This window comes from Odocoileus virginianus, chromosome 13 (assembly GCF_023699985.2).
Source record: "Odocoileus virginianus isolate 20LAN1187 ecotype Illinois chromosome 13, Ovbor_1.2, whole genome shotgun sequence".
NCBI lineage: Eukaryota > Metazoa > Chordata > Mammalia > Artiodactyla > Cervidae > Odocoileus > Odocoileus virginianus.
The window spans coordinates 42828910-42854294 of NC_069686.1; the positions used below are offsets into that span (position 1 = coordinate 42828910).

Genomic DNA, 25385 nt, shown 5'->3' on the forward strand with positions numbered 1-25385 from the left:
CTTAAAAGATTGGGATATAAATGGCCTTAGCACATGACGGTTGACGTAGAAGCAACAGTGAACCTTTCAGATTGAACAGGTTTGTGTATGTATTCATGTATTTGAGTAAATAGATGGACATTTTGTGTGTGTGTGTGTGTGTGTGTGTGTGTCTGTGTCTACTTTTTCTAGGAATAAAACCACAGCTAATATAGTGAAGTCACAGCGTATTTATAGTATATTTTAAAGTAAACACTCCATGTCACTAAACTAATAAAATTGTCAGTTGCAGATCTATTTTATAAGTTGGTGAAGAGTGTCAAAAGTGCATATTGCAGTATGTCTCTGTGTATATAGGCATGTTTCTGAGTATATGTGTTACTGTGGCTTTTCAAATTTTCCCATCTTTTTAGCAAAAAAATTGTTTGAAATCAGAAAGAGTACCCAGCTACAGCTGAATAAGAATTCAAATGCTAAAACACAAAAAACGTTCATTTTATTTTCCTGACATGGTTGAGTAATTAAGTTTTGAAAATAATCATTATTTTCTATTTAACTAAACAATTAAGGGGCAACTGATATTTTTTCAACAGCGTGTTTAGAGAGTATGTGTTCTGTGCTCTGTCTTCAGTGGTGAACTATGACAATGTAGTGGACACGGGTTCTGAGACTGATGAAGAGGACAAGCCTCAGATTGCTGAGGAGGACGGGATTGCCAACCCTCTGGACCAGGAGAGAAGTCCAGCTAGCGTGCCCAACCATGAGTCCTCCCCACACGTGAGCCAAGCTCTGTTGCCAAGAGAGGAAGAGGAAGATGAGATAAGAGAGGGTGGAGTGGAACATACCTGGCACAGCAGCGACATTCTACAAGCCTCTGTGGATGGTCCAGGTGAGTGTCTAAAAAAACTTGGCCTTTTTCTGGGCCATCTCAAATCGTCCTACCTCGTGGAACATCCACAACCAAATCATTAAAATATTTCTTCCCAGAGCCCTCGCAGAATAGAGATACCAAAGCTGGTGACAGATTATGAAATGATAGTTGTGTTATCACATTACAGCCCTGACATCTTAGGAAGGGATTATATTTCCATTTGGATGCAAGTTGAATGTGAACTACATTTTAAACACACAACGTGAAGGATTTGCGCCACATGTACAATGTGCCAATTTATACAACATGATCAAGATGTGCCCTCTCAAGATGGAAAATGGAAGCAAACCTAAGAACTCACAACTGACATGTATTTGAAAGTTTTGTATAGTGATACAAACCAAATGATGTCAGTTTAATGTAGTTTCAGTGTCTGTCTGACACCTCCTATTGTAATTCAACCATCTAATCATTCCCTTTTATTAAGTGTAAATGTGATTTCACACTTCTACCTGGTCAGGTAGCTTTCTTATTATTTAACAGCTAAGTACTCGATAATGATTCTTGCTGTTTGGTGGGAATCTCTGGGGAAGTAGAAATGGTCCAAGGCCAGCTATAATAAAAATAAGGTAAATTATGTTCAATCTAAAACTTTAGATGCCACTGTGAAAATGGAAATGCCATGGTCTAAAATTCACTCAGGATGAAACATCACCAAGGTGTGAAATGATTAACAAAATAAATGAGAATTAATCATTAGTCATATCCCCCTAAACTCCTTCTGCTCATCTCTACTTGATAAGGTGGCCTGTTAAAATAATTTTTAATGACCCGTCTAATTCAAACCTTGGTGTCTCCTTAATCTCTGTTCCAAGACCCAATGAGAGCTATCATGATTTACCCCACTTTTTTTTTTCTTATGCTATATATAACAATAGCATTTTTATAAATAGGTGAAGTGGGTGGGAAGGAAATAAGTAAGCACACGAGTCTACCTATATGCTATTGTGATGTAGCAGACTATAAAACATCGAACGTAGGCAGAGTAATTGTTTGGTATACTAGAAGGGAGATAATAAAAGCACTTCCACTACTAAAGAAAATTAAATGTGAAGAAAAGGAGAAGAAAAGACGGATGGCAGTTTGAGTGTAGTGTATTTGTTTTTCGTGTTCCTTAACATACTGTGCCAAGTTTTGTACTCTTTCTGTTTCCAATTTTGCTTTCGGTGAAGGTTTCTCGAGTATCAGCAATCCCACACATAAACATTTATCGTTCTATCCATTAAGACTTAAGGTTTTAGATTTTCAACTATGAGGGAGAACTCAGCCAAAGATGCTTGAAAGATAAATACGTTTAATTAGGGGCCGAGGATGATCATTAAAGGAAGTCTGACTGCTGCAGAAGTCATTAACAATCTTAAATGAAATTTTTATTTTTATGATAGCCATTTACATGTATAATAAGAGCCAATGATTCTTGGGAGCAGTGTGACAGAAACAGAGTGTGGCGAGAACTCATGTAAGACATACTATTTAAATGAGCTGGTGTTAGCTATTCATATTTGTTAATGAACTAGATATGCAGGGCTATAAGAATGAATGTTCTGATGCTTTAAATTTTAATATCTAGAAATCAAGGGTAAGGACCAATTACTAGAATTTCCACCCTTAAAGGAATAATTAATAACGATATAACAAATGTACAGCTCCAAACTTCTGGGAAAAAAAAGTTTAATTTTAAAAAATTAAGACCAATAATTGAAAAACAGCCAAAACAGCCATGTCAAGCTGTAGTAGTCTGTGATCATGGCAGTTTTTTGCGTTGGTCATGGATCATAATTCTGAATGTCTTAATATACAATCATCCATATGAATGCATTAGAGACTCTATTATCACCTGTAGTTAATGGTGCCTGTGATACAAATGAACAGGCTGTTCTTTGCTCTTACCTTTATGGTAAATAAACTAGCATTCTGGAGTCACAATAATTAAATAAAATGTAAATCCCTAATCTCATTTGGCTATTTGGACCAAGAAAGTTACCCGGCTATTACCTGTCTGGTTCTAATGATTAGTAATGATTTATTGTTCTTTTTTTTTTTTATTGTTCCAAAAGTGCTCTGATGTGGTGCCTTGATGTCTAATGAAAAGAAATTGGTCTTAAAAAGCTACTCATTGTTTATCCTGCCTCTTAGATAACACATTTTTCTTCTGATAAAATATTTTTCTTATTTATTGTTCAAAACACACAATATAGACAATAATTCTAATTCGGGTGCTGTTTTATTTAGTAGTGTTTTATCCCTGGTGCCTGCCTGTCTACCACCATACCTCAGCACATAGCTTTACTCTGAGATAAGCCCCTCTCCTGTGCTCTGTCTCTCCTGCTTTCTGTAGTTTGTCTGCAGGATGCAGGTTTTCCACTGAAGAACTCTGTGGAGTTCTTACTGTGCCTTTCCGGTTCCAGCACAATCAAAGTTTTGTGTTTAGAATTGTCCTTGACATTCTTTCGTCCCACAATGGGGTGGACACAGTGTGCTGGAAATCATGACATCATTATCATTGACACAGACTTAAATAAATCACCTGCATCTGGCCTCTTTCTGCTTATTCAAGGATTCTTCATCTTGTGGCAGAAAGTGCTCTTTATTTTCACAAACCTTCATCCCAAGGGTCTGGAAGATGCAAACTTTTACAAGTGCTTTAAAAACAAATATACTGTGTGGTTTTAGATGCAGTATGCTGAGTAAGAGATGTCTTGGAAAATGTTTAAGGTTAGGCGTGAGGCAAAAAGACAGCCAAGATTGACTTTCATTCAGAGGGGATACTCCTAACCTACATGATGATGTCCTTCTGAATATGGATTCCTGTGAAGCTTAATTAAATAGGCATATAAATAGCATTTCAAATACATACTTGAAAGGGCTTAGTGTTTCATTTTAATAAATTGAGCTTGATGTTCAAAAAACAAAAAGCTTGATGCTCAGTAAATTGAAGCAAAGTACATTCTGGGTAAAAATGACACCATCTCAGTTGCACAATCTTTGGTAAAAGAGGGTTGTAGCTAAAGTATTACTACAGAACGCAGGACACGCTAGGTGCCAAATACACATGTGAATATGCAACATTTAATCATTTGGGAAGCAACCACCCCCTGTAACTTCTCTTTACTTTTTCATAAGAAAATGACAATGAGGAAGGAAGTGCAGCAGAAATCTTGAACATTACCACTATTATGCAAAAAAAAAAGAAAAAATGCTGTTAACTGTTTTTCCCTCAGTGACTTGATCTCTCAGATGGAAAACTTATGATTCTTCTGACTCTTGGCTACCAGAAATCACATGAGAGGAGCGAGGAAGAAAGACACAAAAGTTATATTTATATCTAGTACTGAACTTCTCAGAAATACCTTAATTTAATTCCTTGCAGAGACTAATAAAAATATCAGATGAGGGAGCCTTTCAACCAATCAATTATGACAATTGACAATACAATATTGCTGTATATTGAACGCCTAAATGTTTTATGCAAAATGTTCCTGTGAAAATGTTTCTTAAATAAGAAAGAAGTCCAGGGCCAAGACTGAATTTAAAGTGGTCGTAGAATTTAAACAAATATCATTCAAATTATCTGACCAGTATTATGCCCAGGGGCATTATATTAGCCTAATTTATATATGTGTATTTTACCTTAAGAGGCTCATGATTTTTCAATTCTGATCCCATGAACAGATATGCTGCAGGATACTACTTGTAAAACATGTATTTTAATTTTGCTGTAACATTTGCTAGAATCTGTTTTTCTACCAAATAATTATGACTGAAATGTGATAAGCAAAAATGGTCAGGATAAATTTGGGAATTCACAGAGTCCTATTTATAAAGTTTCTCTTGTTTGAAACAAAATGATTATCACAGAGAGATATTTATCCCGGATCATGTTTGATTCTCATTAGTATTGTTATTGTAAAATTACAACTTTTAAAATCCCATGTTAAATTTACTTCCTTGCAAGATTTTTAACTGTTAGCTGTCCTTTACTGCCCTCACATATTCTTTAGTTTGGTAGACAGAAAATTCAAGAGTTCTACTTTCTAGACTCTTCCCATTAAAGACATTACAATTTTAGAAAATGACCTTCTATCATTTATAGATCTTCAACTTCAGTGCTACATATTTTCATCTTCATCAGAACATTGAGGTGTTCTTACACCTATATGTTTTTCCTCAAAAATGACTATGATTCCCTACTGGGAAATAAATGGTAAGGAAGAAAGCTATTTATGGAGTGGTAAGGAAAGGAATAAAGAAAATATGTTTTAGAAGTTTATATAAAACAGTGAAACAGGTGTTTTCAGTACCTCTGGGATGCTTTTTTATAAACTGGGCATTTCAAGCTCTGGTATGTAGAATTAGGTTTTTTTTTTTTAATTTTGCTTGCATAGATTAGCACCATCATAGCTACTTCAAGGAGAGGAATAAAACATGAAAATAAAATAAGAAATTCTGACTTGCCTCTGGCCATCCAGCATTACCAGAGCTATAGCAGCCAGCGTGCCTTTTTGTCAGTGCAAATACTTAGTTGCTTTTGACTCTTATTGAAAAAATAATATCTTTCCCCCTGTTTGTCACTAGAACTGCCACCAGAAGAAAAGCCCTTCGTTTGCCCCAAATAAGCACCTCTGTTTTTCACAGCTTGCAGTAATGCTTAAAGTAAATAAGTTCTTGTGCAGCTCGCACTATTGGATTCATTCAATTGCCTGAACAAAGCTATTGTTTAGAGGTTTACAACAAGCCTTTTCTCTGTTTCCTTTAAAAGAATCTTCCTTGTTCCTGTGGTTGGCATGCTTAGTATAGTAAGCTTTTCTACAATTTTCAAATGCTAAAGAGAATTTTCCCCCACAGAAGAAATGAAGGAAGACTATGACACTATGGGGCCGGAAGCCACGATCCAGACCACAGTTAACAATGGTACAGGTAAGTGAGTTTACCACGCCAAGGTCACGCTAGTCCTGCATCATGCGGATTCAGCCAGGAGCAGGAGCATTGACCCATCCATTTGTATGTCCATGACTTAACAATTAAGCAGACTTTACAAGGCTCTCTTGATGATTTCAAATCAGAATTCTCTGTTTTGATATTTTATTCAGCAAATATATCTTTTATTCTTAAACCCCTAATTTGCCTGTGAAAGGTGAGAAAACTGAACTGGATTTAAAAAAAAAACTTTTCAAAGCATTAGTTAGGCAAACTTTTGATAGTAATTTTTATTTTAAAAGACTGCTTGAATATAATTTGAAAATTGTAATATAATAGGCTCAGCAGTACAGAATCTGTCTGTAATGCAGGAGACATGCTAGTTCGAGTCCGGGGTCGGGAAGATCCCCTGGAGGAGGAAATGGCAACCAGCTCCAGTATTCTTGCCGGGAAACCATCCCAGCCCCTGGGGTCATAAAGGGTTGGACAGGACTGAGCACTTCCAGTCACCACTAGTATTAGTCATTGAGAGTCAAATGATATGGTGTAGTTTAGATTATAAAATGTTTTTATAGAAAGACAAACCCAAATGCTGTGAGCATTCCTCACAAAACTTGATCGTCTGAATTCCTTTTTATTCTTTCTCTGTTTTATTTCTCAGTACCTTCTAGTTCCCCTAAATAATATTTTCCAGGCAAAAGTTTTAGAGAGAATTGAAAATGTCTCTTCTTTTTTGATGAAGCTAAAAAATTGCAGTAATAGATAGTGCTTTGGTTTGTTCTGCTACTGCCATAGAACAGAGTTTCAGGACAATTGTGACATTTCATGTTCTTTCCCCAAAACTGAACAGCATCTCCCCTGACACCCTCTCATGTCACTAGTGCAAATGTATACTGACTCACTATGTTTATCTTTTTTTTCCTAGATAAGGCTAATTATGTTTTGTGTTTCAAACAATCTCTTATACTACCATGGCAAATATTACCATTGTGCCCAGTATAAGTTTATCATCGAAAACAAAAGTAAAAAAAAGGAAAAAAAGCACATAGCTATTTCCACTCAACTCACCAATGGAAAAAAGTCACAGTTTTAAGAAGCTTTGGAAATGTAAATTATTAAGATATTCATATCTCCCTTATGTTGAAACACATCACAATAGACGGTTCATGCTGTGCTTCTATTTAGAATGCTCTTATTAATAACTTGCCAGGCACTAATTTGCATTCTTAGATGAAAAATAAGAGAAATAATAATAAAAAAAAACTATTGTAAATTTTCCTTCATTTGAATAATGTCGATATGAGGTACAAAAATGAACTGTACAGTATGGGATTATGGAACCTACAATCGTAATTTCTAGTTACACCTCTGACAATAACTAGACTGTGACCCTGGGCAGGTCAGCTACCCTCCTTGGCACTCGGTTTCCACATCTGAAAGATGAATAGGTTACATTGGTTGCTTGTTAAGAATATTTCTAGTTTTAATATTCTGTGTTACAGTGGTACCATGACCAAGTAAAATAGAAACCAGACAAAATAGCTTCATATTAGAGCATAATAATAAAGAGCTACCATAAATTAGATACTTTTTATAATGTCCCAACTCAGGGGATCAAAAATGGCTTTATCTTCCTGTTAAAGACAAATGTTAAATTTCAACCTCAAGCATAAATAAACTCTAATTTCATTAACTTTATAGGTGTTTAAAGTGTCACTAAAGTAAATTTAGTCCACAGAATGACAATTTACTAGCTGTTTTATTCATTTGAAGTCTAAAGTGAGGTTAATAAAAATGCTTCCTATTCAGAAGATGTAAGAATCAATTTTGAATGTTCCTTCACCTACCCTTAAGATATCCTTTTTCCCATACTACTTACTATTACTTATAGGTCATATATATTCAGTCAATAAACAAATTAATAAGTATTCATTCAGTGTCTTCTATATTCACTTTTGTGTGCACATATGGTAGAAGATAGGGCAGAAGTCTTAGATGTGACTATTATTTAATTTGGAAGATGCGACTAATGCACAAGAAAAAAATAGTAAGTGATAAGTGAAAATATGTGACAAATATGCCACAAACAGTAAGAATCGTAATTATTTCAAATTACAGAAATATGAGAGATTCTATGAGGTGAATATTCAGAAAAGATTTATTGAAGAAGGTGAAATTCAGACTAAGTTCATCTTTAATCGTGATGAAGGAGTGAGGAAGGCCTTTCAAGCAGGACAGGAGCATGTGGGCCAGAGGAAGCAAATTGTAATATCCATTCAGAGGATAGTGAATAAGAAGATTTGGCTGAATCAGGGAGTTCTAGGAGCAATTCATGGGAAATGATGCTGGACATGTAAGTTAAAAGTAAATGGAGAATGTAAAGCAACAGAGGAAAGAGTTCGGGGCATGTTAAACTACCATGATTTCTGTGAATAAAAACTAGACTTTGAGAGACCAACTGAAAATCCTTGTAGTTATTCAGGTGTGAAGCGACAAAAAAAGCCTGTCCTCGGGGTAGTGACAGTGGTGAAATTTGTAACCTGACTTCTTAACAACCAATAGATTTTCTGGGTAATGAAATCAAAATGGCTTCAAAATTACACATCTGCATGTTTAGAACATGGCAAATACTATCTCTAGATAAACAAGAAAGAGACCCAGTTTTGAGAGAACTTGACCTTGTCTTTAGACAAGTATTTTCATATAAAATTTATATATATATATTCTTTGGAAATGAGGAATTGAAACCCAGGAAGTCAGGGTGAGAAAGATTTGAGAGCCATGTAGATATATTCAGATGGTATTTAACATCATGGACTAAAACATTTATGATTGAGAGTGTATTTATTGAAATTAGTAGAAAGCTGATGCCAGGGCTTCTGGTGGGTAACAAGAGGAATCAAATTCATTAAAAGAAATAAGACTAAGAGATGGAAAAATATTAAATAGCCAAACAGCAAAGAAAGAAAGTTTGGAACATATACAAGTGCATATACATATGCAACTGAAAGAATCCTGAGCAAATAATTGGAGTTGGTAATTTGGAATTTACTGGTGATCCTCTGTTTAGAACTCTGGCATTTTAGAGAATAAACACGTATCTCTTCCCAACCATAAGTTTACTTCTTCTTATCCTTAGCATCGTTTTGGATGCTAAAACATGTAGAATTGAAATAAGACATCTTTAATGGTTGAAGTTGCCTATTCATGGAGCATCTCTTTCTCCCCACCTAAGTCCTGCTGATTAAGATCAAGCTATTGGCGGACCTTCCTCTTTAGCTATCCAACTGTAGTGATATCTTCCTCCAGTGAACTCTTATAGAACAAATCAGTTAAACTTGCTGTAGATGGTATAGAATGTCATTACTTAATGTGTTGTTTTTTCCAAATTAAATTGCAAACTCTGAGAATACGGATTGGTTTTAGACTACCATATTGTCTGTGAGAGTGCCTTAAAATTAATAGTCTCAACACACAGGTTTTTATTAAGAATGAATATGAAATTCTTTTATATCAGGTACCACTTTTTCTTTTTTAATTAAAGCAGAACAAACAGACATTGGCATAGATAAATTTTAAACAGGTTAAGCACATTTTCTGATAAAAAGTGTTGTTATTAACTGGAGTAAGCTGTCAAGAGAAGACAAAGAAAATGTCTCTATTATTTCTGAATATTCAACACACAAATTTCATTCCTAACTGAAAGTAAGGAAAAGATCTCTGAATTTCCTACTCAAGTCTACAGATCTATTAAACAGTAGAATTTAACCAAGTTCATATCAGTGGATAGAGTAGTCTTTTAGAATTTAAAAGTAGCTCCTTCCTAGTATAGTCTGCTGAGTTTAAAGCTGTAAGGAGTAGTGGAAAGGACTTAGCTGAATTGAATCACAGAATTTGAAAATTGAAAGTTATACCATGGAACAATTCCTTGACTGTAATTTGATAACTGAGGAAACTGTAGTGAAAAATGCCACATAGCTAACTAATACAGATTGGGGAATAAAATCAAAATCACCCAAGTTCAGTTCAGTCGCTCAGCCGTGTCCAACTCTTTGCGACCCCATGGACTGCAGCACGCCAGGCCTCCCTGTCCATCACCAACTCCCGGAGTTTACTAAAACTCATGTCCATTGAGTCGGTGATGCCATCCAACCATCTCATCCTCTGTCGTCCCCTTCTCTTCCTGCCTTCAATCTTTCCCAACATCAGGGTCTTTTCAAATGAGTCAGCTCTTCACATCAGGTGGCCAAAATATTGGAGTTTCAGCTTCAACATCAGTCCCTCCAATGAAAACCCAGGACTGATTTCCTTTAGGATGAACTGGTTGGATCTCCTTGCAGTCCAAGGGACAAGAATCTTCTCCAACGCCACAGTTCAAAAGCATCAGTTCTTCAGCGCTCAGCTTTCTTTATAGTCCAACTCTCACATCCATACATGACCACTGGAAAAACCATAGCCTTAACTAGACAGACCTTCGTTGGCAAAGTAACATCTCTGCTTTTTTAATATGCTGTCTAGGTTGGTCATAACTTTCCTTCCAGGGAGTAAGCATCTTTTAATTTCATGGCTGCAATCACCATCTGCAGTGATTTTGGAGCCCCCAAAAATAAAGTCAGTCACTATTTCCACTGTTTCACCATCTATTTGCCATGAAGTATTGGGACCAAATGCCGTGATCTTAGTTTTCTGAATGTTGAGCTTTAAGCCAACGTTTTCTCTCTCCTCTTTCACTTTCTTCAAGAGGCTCTTTAGTTCTTCTTCACTTTCTGCCATAAGGGTGGTGTCATCTGCATATTGAGGTTATTGGTATTTCTCCCAGCAATCTTGATTCCAGCTTGTGCTTTCTCCAGCCCAGCATTTCTCATGATGTACTCTGCATATAACTTAAATAAGCAGGGTGAGAATATACAGCCTTGATGTACTCCTTTTCCTATTTGGAAGCAGTGTATTGTTCCATGTCCAGTTCTAACTGTTGCTTCCTGACCTGCATACATGTTTCTCAAGAGGCAGGTCAGGTGGCCTGGTATTCCCATCTCTCAGAATTGTCCACAGTTTATTGTGATCCACACAGTCAAAGGCTTTGGCGTAGTCAATAAAGCAGAAATAGATGTTTTTCTGGCTCTAAGTCACCTAGCATATCCTTTACCCTCAGAAGGTTTTTCCCCACTCTGAAGAGCTGATCATGCTAGAAAGTATGGTATCATCTTTGACTCCTATACACTTTACCTAATTAAAGAATTAGTCAATTCCACTATCACAAATACTAAATACCACTTCTATTAATCTGCTCATTTTTTCACTCTTCTAATTTAAATTTTCATCTTTCATTTGAGCTATTACAATACCTATTTTACTAGACTCCCTATTTTCAATACCCAATTTCTTTAATCCATTCTTCAAACAAAGTTTGTTTGAGGTTGTTTTCCAAACACAGGGCAAATGGATAACTTCCTTCCCTTCTTCAGTTCATATTCAACCTTGTATCTCTTTGTTGCTTTCAGAATGAGTCAGCATTTCAGTTGACTCGGCCCCTTTCATGATCTAACCCCATCTTTCCTTCAATACTACTTCCCAGAATGTGCCCCAGCCCGGAAAGATTGTTCACCCTTTATCCTCCTTTGCCTTTGTTCATGTTTCCCTCCTACCTGGAAAGCCACTCATTCTTTCCTAGCTTGACAACATCATACACATTCTTAAAGGCCATCTCCACCAGGAAGCCATCTGACCTTCAGGATTTACCACTCATCCTTCTGAGGGTCATTCTCTCTCATATTATACTTAGTCACCTGCAGTTGTGTTTTTCCCTATTAGATCGTAAGCTGCTTGAAAGCAGTAATGATGTGGAATTTTGGCCACTTTCTCACCACAGATCCTAGAATGGTCCTGAGTCAGAAAGAGTATTTGAAGAAATGAGAGCATGAATGAGAGAAAAACAACACTTGGGCTTTTCTTTTATATTTACAGGTTGACATACTTTTGACACCTGACCTGAAATATTTAGACGTTTTCATCTTCCTTTATTCCAGTCCATCAGATAAGGAAGACTCAGTTACATTTGGTTGGTCTCTAGCCTTCATGTAGCTCCTCTATTTGGTCTGTCCACATTCTTCCTATAATCCATTTCTCATGGTCCAAATTCCCTTCTTAGATCTTTAAAGGTCCCCCAGTACCTAAAAGACAAAATCCACATTTCTTCAGATAGGCATTGAGAGGCATCACCTCTCATCAGTATTACACTCTGTCAGACCAAATCCCTGGCCAATATCAAATAAGCATCACGTTTATACTACGTCTGAATCTCTCCCCATGTTATCTCTTGAGACCTTAATCTCTAACTCTCTTTCCTCCAATCATCTGAATTCTACCTACTCTTCTGTTATTCACAGCCATCTCACCTCCTGTTTCCTTAATGTGGTCATCCTTGATCACCCCAAACCACATCAATCTCTTCCTTCTCTGAAATCCCACAGCACTCAGGTGCACACCACTAATTTAGCATGTTGAGCTGTTCCTCTTTATGTTGTTTGCACACATTTCACCTAGTTAATTTCATGGAGACAAGCAATTCTTTAAGCTATAAAATAGGGATATATTAACATGGCATGTACCTCATAGGACTGTTAAGGCAAGTAAATAAACAATGTATGTATTGGCCTTAGTATGTATCCCCCAAATATTTGCTTTAATAAAAGGATTATTCCCTGTTTGTCCCAAAGTACAGCAGTGACACATGGTATGCATCATGAACTGGTAAAATGAATGAATGAATGAACAAATGTTAGGTGGAGAAGAAATGGACTCTGAAAAGGGAAGTCAAAATAGGCAAAAACATTTACTGTGATGAGGATTAAGTCCAGTATTTTCAGAAAGTAAAAACCAGGATTTAAGTCCCTGAAGTAAGAGTAGCATGTCACTACTTTTTTACAACAAAGTTAGGCTAGCAGCACAGCAAAATTAATGTATTACAAGTAGAGCATTGCAAACCCTGATTTATAGTAATAACTTTATATGTTGCATTGAATGTTTTTACACTGCTTCTAATGTTTGAAAAAATGAAAAATGTATGCTTTAACGCATAAAGAATAAGTTTTTGCAACAAACCTTACATCTTTCAGATATTAAATTCAAATTCAAAATGAAATTACTATGTAGAATTCTTGAGTGTATTTTTTAAAGCTATTTTCTAAGAAGATTAGAGAAATGGAAAAACTTGTGAGCATTATAAACATGAGTTTGCCTACATGTTAGTAGTAACAAGGATCTATCTTAGGTTCATGGTGATCATTAGCATTAATGCATTTCCACGTGCATATCAAGACCTAAATAGGTCCCTGATGTTTTCCTCTTTGAATGTGTGAAAGTTATATTTACTCAGACAATCTAACACTCTAGTTATAAAGAGCTATTAATAACCACCTGCATCTTTGCTTCCTTTGCTGGGAAAAGGAAAACACCATACATCTAGGAACTGGGTAAGGCCAATTTAGGTCTCAGTTCTTAATTTTATATAACAGAAGAAAACTGTTGTCCAAGAACTAACTGTATTGACTGTAGCTAATAGTTGTTAAACATACTGTCAGTATTTTAGGAATAATATATAAATGCTTTCACAGATGAAAAGCCAAAAGTTATTTTCAGATGCTCTGATTCTAGAGTCAAATAAACTACATTTGAATTTTGTCTCCACCAATTGCTAGTTTCATGAACTTGAGTATAAAAAGCCTTCATTTCTACCATCATGCATCAGTAAAGTGGAACTAATGATTCCTTGTGTACAGAGTCTGATTGTAGTGATCAAATGGTATATCCTTTTTAACCAAACAAAATGGTGTGTCATTTTTAAAGTACCAAGTATAATGCATTAGGTATTCACCCTCTTTTGGTTATTTTTCCAGTTTGTTTGCATCTATGAGTAAGCTTATCCATTTTTTTTTTTGAAGTATTTTTTATTTCTTTGGTTGCACTGAGTCTTAGTTGTGGCATGTGGGACCTAGTTCCCTGACCTGAGATCTAGTTCCCTGACCTGGGATTGAACCCTGGTCTCCCACACTGGGAACTGGGACTCGTAGCCACTGAACCACCAGGGAGGTCCCACGCTTAGCCACTTTTATGCACTGAGAGATAAATGTACTCTGAACTATTTTCTCCCTTCACACTGGCTCCTCATTAACTTCTCTAGAATCCAAAACTACAATATTTAACAAATTTGTAATGGGAGGACTAACCAGTTGATTTTGAGAGACTTAGCCAATGAAATTCCTTTGACATCTTGGAAAACTACCCAGACAAGTTGTAGGACAAATTACTTTTCACTGCTAAAGCTGCATTTGAAGTTAAAATAGGAAGATTAAGAAGGACTAGCTTAGCTTTCTATCTCATTCATCTTTATCTAGCATCCTGTTTCTGAATGTAGAAGAGGATTTAGTAATATTTATTATATTTGTGTATAAGGATGTTGAAAGCTGTCAAGGATTTTTCCTTCACTTGATCAGTGACTAGTATCAGAGATCATATAAAAAATATTGGCACTGATTAATGAGGAATTCATTTTTAATTCAGAATTAAGCATAACTAGAAAAGAAATCATATCTTTTTTTCCTTTCTGTCCTAGATAACAATTAAATAATATTTGTCACTTGTTAACAACCACGAAAATGCTTCATTCTTTTTATAGTATTTGTTGTGTGCAGAATTTGAACTGAGGTTCAAGAAAGAAACAAAAGAAATAGAAGGTATAATCCTATCCTTAAGGAATGCAAAATCTTATGATGCCATTAGGAAAGACAAAAATCACAATGACGTGAAGGTAAAATTTACAAATGAATAACTATAGCCTCATCAGCTGTTAGATCAGATTTGGGAGACCCTACAAAGTGCAAAGCATTTTATTAGGTGTCATGAAACATACAGTGAATTGTCACTGTCATTAATGACATACTCAATTGAGTAAATAAAGCAATGGTAGCTAAATAAGAAATATGTGTATATGTACTAAAGACAGGAAAATAGGGAGGTGACTTAAGAGCTTGCAAATTTTAGGGAAGTTTTTTTCCAGGACAAAGGCTTGTTGAACGTGTGTATACAAAAGAGAGACAGAGGAAAAGGCTGAAAATGTAAAAGGAGTTGAAGTAAAAAATGGAGTAGGTTATCAGAAGAGTTGTGAGGGAATAGCTTTAGATGGTAGCCTTGGCTGTGGTCAGACACACATCTTTTCTAGCAATAAAATCAAAAGAAGAAGGGAGAATGATGGTAGAGAGACTTTGGTTGAATTTTAGGTAGTTGATGGAATTCACATCACAGAAGTTGCACTCTTGGAAGTAGGGAGAAAAAAGAGATCATCAATTGACAGTACGGGAATGGACATAGGATTTTAGTTTGGCAAGGCAAGAATGATATAAGAATAAGGTGTAGGAATGGAAGTGACTTCCAAATTCAAGGTGAACCGAGGCAGGCAAAATCAGAATCAGTGAAATGACCTGAGGGACTTGTCAGGGTCTGATTATCACAATGAAGTACCTGTTTCAGGAGGTGAGGAATTGAATGATGGGATGGAGCAGCAGGCTGAAATCAGAGAGTGAAATTCCAAGTTTTGCTCAAAAAGATGGCATTGTCCCAGGGTTGGCCATACCCAGGAGTGGCGGGCCATCCCTGGGCTTGGACTAGAGAAAGTCAGAGCACCAAGCAGCCGGGATTCTGCACAGACTATCTTTTCAGTAATGAAGTTCCCCAGAATGAGAGTAATGACAGCCTTGGATAAACATTTTTGTGGGATAAGTGTCATTTTACTTGAACTGTATAGGTTGTGTCCTAAGACATGATAGTGAAAATGGATGACTTAAGACTTCAAAAAATTTCAGTTACAGACTGGAGGCTTTTTGAGGGTCAAGGTTAAGTTTGCTCTTCTCTATATTTCCTCTCAGTAGGTGCAGTGTTTATACAGCCTCGATGGTTTATAAACAGGTTGCTTTTCACATTAAAGCATAAATGAGTAAACAAAGAAGTGATGAACAAATTGATAAAACAGGCACTCTGATTTGAAATGGTGGTATGAATGAAGGAGTATTTTGACCCTTCTGTATATTGCTCTGAGCTTTAAGACAAATGAAAGCAAGAATGGCTCCGCTGGAAAGGTTTGTGAGGGATGGAATATTATCAAGAGATGACACAGTTTCATTTAATCTGAAGAAGCAGAACTCATGTGGGAGGACATCATTAAGCATGTGGGGGGGATAAACAAGTAATATGTGAAATGGGAAAGCAAAATGAACCGTGAATAAAGTGATTCTTGGTCTCTAGTCCTAAATTAAGCCTTAAGACATTTTTTTTATTTACGAAAACCATAATAGTTAATAAAAATTCTCCTTTGCAAGATGTTTCATAAAGTTATTTTTGAATTGAGTGCCTTTTGTAACATGATTCAAATTAGGAAATGTAAAAAGGAGAAAAATACAATCCCTAAATATTAAATGGAAATTTTAAATAAGTCTCTTAAGTGAAGCATTTGAAGAAATTTCGTGATTTTTTTTTCCATTTTACCCCAGCAGATTTAGATGCAGTCACTCAGTCAAAAAATAAAACAAGGGAGAGGGTTTAAGAGGGAGGGACATATATATACCTGTGGCTGATTCATGTTGATGTATTGCAAAAACCATCACACTGTTGTAAAGTAATTATCCTCTAATAAAAACTTTTTAAAAGTGCATAGGATTTAGAAGAGGGAGGACATGAAAAGACAAATTGAGAAAAAAAAAGTTTAAAATGTCATATTTTATTTATATTGAAGTTGGCATTTATATTGCCTTTCCCCTATTAATTTTATGGTGTCATAATGTTTTGTTTAGAGCTACTTATAATGTCAGAGCAATCTTTTCAGCATCTAAGACCTATTCAAATTATATCCAATCAGGCATGAATAAAAACTAAAAAGGTGGGGTTGTCTCTCTTTCTCTCTCTCTCTCATATTGACTCATTATGATATAGTCCAAAGAATAATGGGTTGAGTTAGGACACATGAATTCTCTACCCAGCTCTTCCAGAAATTACTTGTGTAACTTTCTACAAGTCATTAGCCTCACTGTACCTTCATTTTATCTGTTAAGTGAGGACATTAGACTAGAAATTTTGGACTCCACCCACCCTATCATTTCTTCTAATGAGATTTTACTGGGAAGATTGAATTAAAAAAAGGAAAATCATGGGCTGTGCAAGTTGCCACTGGACGGGGATGTTCTCAGTGCTCCTGCCTCATGATTCTAGAACCGGGTCCGGGGTCCGGGATGTGGTCCCTGCGGGCACACGGGTCGGGCTCGGAAAGACCGCACCCTTGGTTTGATGCCATCCTGCTGCCGTATGGGCTTCCCAGGCGACTCCGTGGTAAAGAATCTAGCTGCCGTTTTGCACCAAGCCCCCACATTATATAGCCAGTCCTGCTTATACCTCACAAAGTATGTTAAGATAATCTGTGAGTATGAGCAGGATGGGAAGGGGTGGGGTCAGGGATTCTCTGCCTGAAGTACCACATAGAAACACAAGTTCTGTTCAGGTGTATAGGATCTTTTGCAGGAATCTCAGAAGCCATTGAATCCCAGGTAAAGAGCTAGACCTCGATTTAAACTCTTATTTGAGCAAGATAGAAAGTGAAAGTCGCTCAGTCATGTCCACCTCTTTGCAGTCCCAAGGAATTCTCCAGGTCAGAATACTGATGTGGGTAGCCATTCCCTTCTTCAGGGGATCTTCCCAATCCTGGGATTGAACCAGAGTCTCCCACATTGCAGGCGGATTCTTTACCGTCTGAATCACCAGGAAAGCCCAATGTCCCCAAAATGGTAATCAGAGTGATAAGGTTAGCAGGCTAACAGTGGGTTAGGCTTCTTGCAGCATAAATGCTGTGTGTCCTATCATTAGCTTAGAAAACAGTGGAGAAAAGAGAATGTTTTTGTACCTTTATTATCTTCTTGCTTTATAAGTTTCCATTCCTCTCATATCTCTTAATTGCAGTTCAGTTAAAGCCTTTAAATTACCTAGGTTTCTTCTGGAGGCTTCTCTGATAGCTCAGTTGGTAAAAAATCTGCCTGCAATGCAGGAGACCTCGGTTCCATTCTTGGGTGGGGAAGATCCCCTGGAGAAGGGATAGGCTACCCACTCCAGTATTCTTGGGCTTCCCTTGCGGCTCACCTGGTAGAGAATCTACCCACAATGCGGAAGACCTGGGTTTGGTCCCTGGGTTAGGAAGATACCCTGGAGAAGGAAAAGGCTACCCACTCCAGTATTCTGGCCTGGAATGTCCCTTTATGGGACACCTGGAGAAGGGAAAGGCTATCCACTCCAGTATTCTGGCCTGGAGAATTCCATGGACTGTATGGTCCATGGGGTCTCAGAGTGGGATACGACTGAGTGGCTTTCACTTTCACTTGGGTTAAATAGTTCTCGGCCAGAGTTGAGTGGAATATATAGTGTTAACCAATTGTGTAACAGTGAATTTACCAGTTTATCAGACAATTCATTTAGTACCTAAATACTTAACAAGGAGAGAGTCCTGCTGCTCTAAAGCATGTCATTTTCTTCTTGTGTATAATATTGGTCATGTTTTTATAGGTTGGGAGAATTTCGTCCTCTAGTCAGATCTGTCATGCAAATTATCATTAGAAATTTTTTTTCTAGTTACTTTCATACAATGAGTTTTTAAGAAGAGAGGTGAGGAAGACATAGGTTCTGAGGCAAGAAAAACAAAAATAGCACTTGGCAGGTTAGATAGGAGGGTCATTTTCAGACTGTAACCTGTGTACATCAGGAAGAACCTGTCACTTCCTGGTGAATGAATGCTACAATTTTATGAGCTTTGTTTGCGATTAGGAGCAGCTATCTCCACTTCACAGCAAGGGTTCCCACAAGAAAGAACAGATATCCCAAGCTTCTTGAGTGTCTCCTTCATTCATTCAGCAAATATTTAATAAGCACTGTTTCCCTTGTGATGTTGTCTGTGGTTTCCAGGCACCTCCAAAATATCTTTCCTTAATCTGTCTTTGTGGGTCCTCCATCAGAAAACTGCATTCCTTCGAGTTTGTCACTGAAAACAATACAGATAAAACTCTCTAGGCCTAGGAAGTGAATAAAAAGCAAATTGATTAGGGCAAGAATTAATTGAAATGATGCAATTCTGAAACTTTGAGGATTCCCTAGAAAGCATACACTGGCTCATTTTATAGATGAAGAGATTGAGATTTAAAAACATACGTAGGTGAGTTAAAATGAATAAGTCTAATTGTTTTAAACAGGGTCTAATCTTTCAATTATTGAGGATTAGCTATGTGCCTGGCACTGTCCTAGGCACTGGAATGCATGCATGCGTGTTCAGTTGCATATGACTCTGCAACCCCACCAAATTCCCCTGTCCATGAAATTTTCCAAGCAAGAATACTGGAGCAGGTTGCCATTTCCTACTCCAGGGGATCTTCCTGACCCAACAATCTCTTGCACCTCCTGCATTGGCAGGCAGATTCTTTACCACTGCACCACCTGGGAAGCCCAGGCACTGGGATACAAAGGTGAATAAGACCCTCTGTGCCTCTATTAGCTCGTGGGCACGTAAAGGGAAGATTATCCTGTATGGGATAAATTCAACAATTGAGACATGCAGATGATATTCTGTAGAAGAAGGGCATGAGCTCAGATTGAGATTGGCAGACAGGCTCCTTGACATAGAATTAATTCTGTATTGTTTCCCAAACCATGTTACTGAAAGCCTTACTTAGCCAGGGGAGGCAGGGAACTGAATTCCTAGAGTAACAATTCAACTAGGCGTGTATCAGAATCCCCAGAAGGGCTTATTAAAACACAGATGGCTGATTCCCGTCTGTCTGGGGGTGGACCCCAAGAATTTACATTTTGAAGAAGTTCCCAAGTGGTACTGATGCTGCTGACCCAGGGACCACATTTTGAAACCACTGTCCTGGAACATCCTTAAGTGTCATGTGTCTCTACTGAAAGCATATGGAAGAGCATTGACTTACTGGGCAAAAATACCATCCTTCTTAAACCTGTCTAAAATGTAATAAAATAGTTTGAGTCTTTTCGGAGATAAACCAAATCCAAAATTTTAGATTTCACAGGTATATGAAAGGTAAACACATATTATCTAACTTGGGGATTTTTGTTTTAAAGGAGTGGTCTTCATATGAATACATAGACAGCAAAACTATCAAAGGGTTTGTAGTCTCTAAATCTGGATATTCATGATCCCCCAATTAAAAAAAAAAAAACAACCTCACTTTAAAATTAGACTCTGTCCACAGTTGGGCTGCTTCCTGCTGTTGGGGGAGGTATTTGATTCTGCAGAATACTACAGAGTCCCATCCCCTTGGAACTTTCTCTCCTGACGCTCTTATACATGGGGAACACTCATTGGCATCTGAACATGTGTTCTCAGGAGAAAGCCGCATCAGAGCCGGCATGGAGAGACCAGTCCAGACACTGTGCTAATTCTCAAGAAGAGAAGAAAGCTTTGTCACTTTTGACAAGACTTTTCTGGCTTTACCCACACCTCTGTAGCAGCTGGAGGCTCTGTTGGGTAGCCCATGTGGCTATCTAATGAGAAAAACATCATCTTCCTCAAGGTTGCTTTTAGATATTTGGTGCCAGCGTGCATTCTGGAAGCCTTCTGCAGAAAGTCATGCATCCATTTTTAATGATAAAATATGTATCCTACATTAATTAGTCAACTTTAAACAAAGTAGCCGTGAGAATTTATATTCAACAAATGTGAATATGGGCTTTCTTTAAACTAAAAAATTCAATACAAATGACTAAATCAAAAATAATTTTCCGTGTTTTCCTACCATTTAAAATGTTGTTTAAAGAGAGCTTATTTTTCAAAAAGATGATGGATATAGTTATCTAGATTCAGGTCCCTTTGCCTTGACATTTGAAGTGAGTAAAAGCAGATATTATAAATGTGTGATTTCTACTTTATACTAAGGAAGTGTGTATGTGTGTATTTGTTTTCCTCTGATACACATTTATGTATTTATGTCTGTGTATTGCAGAATCACACTCACTTTATGTACTTGTCTCTAAATATGAGACTCACAGAGTAGAAAAGCAGTTCTCAGTCACCATCACTGTGTTCTATCCCTATCCAAAATTCTGGTACTAGTAGGCACTCAATAAACAGTTACTAAACAAAGGGATGGATGAATGATTTTACTCAGTTTTTATAGGTGTTTGCTTCAGCTCTTTTAGACCCTCCAAAGTATTTTCTTTTCCAAAAGAATTATTGATTCATTTTGATATTTATTTAAATGGCTTAGCATAATAGTCAAATATATTTCTTCAATTTCTTAATGAATGTGAAAATCATGCTGGGTTATAGACCAGTGTTAATAGAGCACCCGTCTTCGTACATGAACACATGCTTGTAACAAAGAAAGAAAATACATGGTGAGAGAATAGAAGGAAACAGAAGGAAACAAAAAAAAAGATGGAACAAGTATCAAAATCTCATTAAACGTTAACTACTTGTAAGCGTATTAAGAATCTTAGGAGTTCTCTGGTGCTCCAGTGGTTAAGACTGTGCTTCCAATGCAGGGGGCACAGGTTCAATCCCTGGTCAAGGAACTAAGATTCCACATGCCGTGGGGTATGGCTATAAAAAATAAAATAAGAGTAATAAAAATAATTTCAGGAAAAGAAATACTTAAAAAGGAGTATTAAGAATATTTAAGAAATATTTATGAGAGGAACAGGAGTTGAATGATTTATTAAAGAGACCAATAAATATCTTTTATTTAGAGATTTAATTTCAAGAGGTTAACACTGCTTGCTTTTAGGCAGTAATTTGAAAATACCATGTTGGTATTTATCATTATCTATCAAAAATATTAATACCTAAGATAGACATAGGGTTTTAATGAAAGTATTATTAATTAACAACATTAGTAAGAGTGACCAACATATTAACAAGAAATTTGAGCTTTTCTGATTTAAAGGGACTTAGAAAGTTACCCTAACAATATTAAAACACATTTGGCTATGAGGAAACATTTTTAATTAATGAAGTTCTTTTTTTGGACAGAGGAAAGTTTACCAGACCTTAGGGAAGGCTGAGATATTTGCAAGACATCAGGGTAAATTTTAGGACTAAATGCAAAATCTCTGGAGAAGGTATGGGAAGAAATTACTTGAGGTTTCTTGTGAATTTTTGCTATGGCTTGATCATAAATACCATGCAAATATCCTTTGTCAGTGTGTTTTGGCAGTTCTTCCAAGGAGATCGAGGAGTGAAGAGGATTATAGAAAAACAGAAGAAAATGAGGTTGATTTTAGACTAGAAAAATGCAGTGAGGAATTTTATAACTTTCTAACAAATTTTCTACCTCATCTCTGATTCTGCTATACAGTATTACAAAATCTTTGTAAAAAACAAAAATGCAGACTTCCAAATAGAATCAAAACATTTTCTTTCCCGACAATTTTGAGAGTATCCAAAATTTAATTCCATCATTTATTCTAGAATTGTAACAATCAGGGTGTTTTGGAGTCTAGTAGACCGAAACACAACATAGGCTAAGGTAGAAGAGGGGATTTTTTGCTCTCCGGGAGGATACAGGTGCTGACTGACCTCAGGAATAAGTGTGGTTAGAAAACTGCTGTCGTGGCTTGTCATCTTGTCTCTGCTTTTCTTTAGGTATCTGCTTCATTTTCTCTCTTCGTAAATTTTCTATTTTACATGGGATTTATCAGGTCTTTCATTCTACATCATATAGTTGTAGTCACTTGGAAAATATAAATCTGCCTTGGTGCTCTCTTTGGAAACAAATCCTAAAATCACGGGAAAGAGACTGAAACTCAGTGGGATTCTTGACTACCTGGACCAATCTATGGTTTGACCTACAGGATGGAGCGCTAAGATCACTTCATTTTACTTCAGGTGCCGATTGATCCGCTGCATCTAGCGGAGCAGGATCAAGCAACAACATGGCAGCTGCCTTGAGTACCATAAATCTTTAGCGACAGTGGGGAACCATCCCAAGCAAAGGAGAATGTTGTGGTACTGAGCAGAGAAACCATTTACTAATAACCATATGTTATTAGTATCCATACCAAGATTAGGGAAAATCACATTTCATCCATGATGGTTATACCTAGTTCATAGAAGGCTAGACTCTAACCCACTTAAGTGACTCTAGATAAGATATATAACTAATAGCATATCTATACCACATGAAGAAAAATCCTGATAGAGCAGATAGATTTAAATGATTGGCTTTCTTCGTGAAACCCTTTTTGAATACTCCCCTGAGCCCTATCAAATTCTTGCAAGAACTTATGATCACAACTACACAGTTTATTGTATTTTTGTTCTACAATTACTTGAATAGTAGGTCTAGGTTCCTACACCTAACTATAGGTGTCTTATCTTATGCTTCCTTTTTCTTAGAAGACTTCTGCACCAAGATTAGTGTTAAGGACATAATTTATTCCAGATTCATTCCATAAATGATTCTTGAGTGCCTACTAATTTCTAGGCAATATATTTGATGCTCAGGCTACAAAGATGATCAAAGATGATCCTTAACAAGAGCACATGATTTGATATCTTTTGTCCCCATCACACTTGACATAGAAATCTAGTATGGCCAGATTTGATTTACTGAATGAATTGCCTCTCCAAATACCAATAGTGTATCTAGATGCAGTTTAGTTTGCCTATCCAGAAAAATCAGAATTTTCCTCCCTTTTAAGCTGAAAGGCTATTAATGCAAATCCAATTGAATTTGCATTTGATTACATTTCTGATGGAAACATTCATATGCAAATAAAAATTCATGCAAAGATAGCCAGATAATTCAAATACTTGCTGAAATATCAGGATAAAATTAGGATGATATTAAATGTATATCTATCCATGTTTACTGGGTTACACTAAGGATCTTCAACTGGGACAGTGTTCGTGAAAAATTAAAATAAATCATGTCTTAAACATTTGACAATGTTTAATTAGATCTGAATTTGGAAAATCACTACCACCTTACTTTCTACTGCCATGGTGCTAATAAAGAAGTCAATCCCTGATCAGATCAGTTAAGTTGTTAAAAACAGGCTCATTTTGGATCCACCCATTTTGTCCCCTTTATCTTTTCTTGCACTTAAAAGGTGACTTTTGCTAGACCTGAAGTTATTTTGATGATCCAAAACAATGAATAAATAGTTTGTGCAAGCTGGCATTTCCTTCATACCTCCCTAGTGCAAGTTAAATGATACCATCACAGTCACCACCAAGGATCCTTTGGAAAACATCCATGGCAGCTTGAATAGATCAGAGGGAAAGTGATCTTAATCAATGTCCATATTCTACTTAGAAAAGGTGTTAAGACTGAAGATTCTAAGAGAAGATTTAAGCAAAATTTCAAGATACAAAATCTTAATCTACTATTGCACTTTCCAAACCTCTCTTTGAAGGAAGTCCTGGAATTAGACCATTGCTCTTGTTAAAATTAACAGAAGTTAGTGGCAAAAGAGAAACATTTGAGATCGCAGTATTCAGATTGTTAGCACTTAGTTTAAGTCTACAAAGTGTAATGCTCCCAGTTTCCTTTTATTTGATCCAGTGTATTCATTCATAGTTTCAAATCTTTTTTAGAATGCCTGTGCTTCCTGCGTTGCTGATGTCACTTAACCATCTATCAAATTCGAAAAGCCTAAACCTAAAAGGGGTGGGGATCTTCACCATTCCCTCATTGGCACATCCAAGCTTTCCCCAAAACTAATCCAACCACTTCTTATAATCTCCCTCACCATTTTTGTGACCTTTATCTTTTGCCCAATCAATGGCAAGAGACTCCTAACTGGTTTCCCAGGGTCTACTTTCCTCTTCATGCCGTCCCTATCATACTGTAACCAGGGTTGTCATTTGAAAATGCAGATAACCCATAATTTCACCCCGCCATCTTTCCTGCTTGATATCTTTCAGTGGCTTCCTGCTTCTCTTAGAAGAAAATCCAGATCCTTAACAGGACTAGCACACACTGCAGGGTTTGGTCCCTACCTTCCTCTTTACCCTTACATCAAGCTCCTTCTCTCCACATTCTAGCAAAGTCCTTTCAGATTCTGAAATGGTCCACGTTCTTCCCAGTCACCACTGTTCTACCTTAGCTTCTAAAATTAGTTAACTTCATGCTTCTCAGTTAAGGCTTTCCTGATCTTCCAGACTCCATCAGGTCCCTGTCAAGTCCCCCTGTTACTTCTGTAATACCACCATGTAACTTTCTTTCATAACACTTATTTGAGTTTGTATTATTATAATTATCTTTGAGATAATATCAGTTGTAATGATCATTTTCATGGCTTCCCAAAGAATGAGGCTGGATCTCTTTTTTTGCTTATCAAAACAAAACATGATGCCTATCACATACCAGGCATTCAGTAAATACTTATTGATTAATGGAAGGTTCCACTTTCTAGTCTTCTCATAAACGTTCATAACAGTAAAAGCCAAAAATAAAAAATGACTGGCTTGCTTGAACATCACCCTGCCACAAATTGCCGTGGAGAATTAGGATGA

At 36.7% G+C, this 25385-nt stretch overlaps 1 protein-coding gene across 4 annotated transcripts in view; it reads left to right on the forward strand.

Annotated features, from left to right (window-relative positions):
• The window catches only part of ZEB2 (zinc finger E-box binding homeobox 2), a 134948-nt gene that overhangs the window by 88518 nt on the left and 21045 nt on the right, over positions 1 to 25385 (forward strand). For 3 of the 4 annotated variants that reach the window (XM_020893387.2, XM_020893388.2, XM_020893390.2), the window contains exons 3-4: positions 611 to 868; positions 5756 to 5827. In XM_020893387.2, the coding sequence (XP_020749046.1) occupies positions 611 to 868; positions 5756 to 5827 (330 nt within the window). The remainder of the gene's footprint in view (positions 1 to 610; positions 869 to 5755; positions 5828 to 25385) is intronic. The other variant, XM_070476247.1, reaches the window with a different exon arrangement.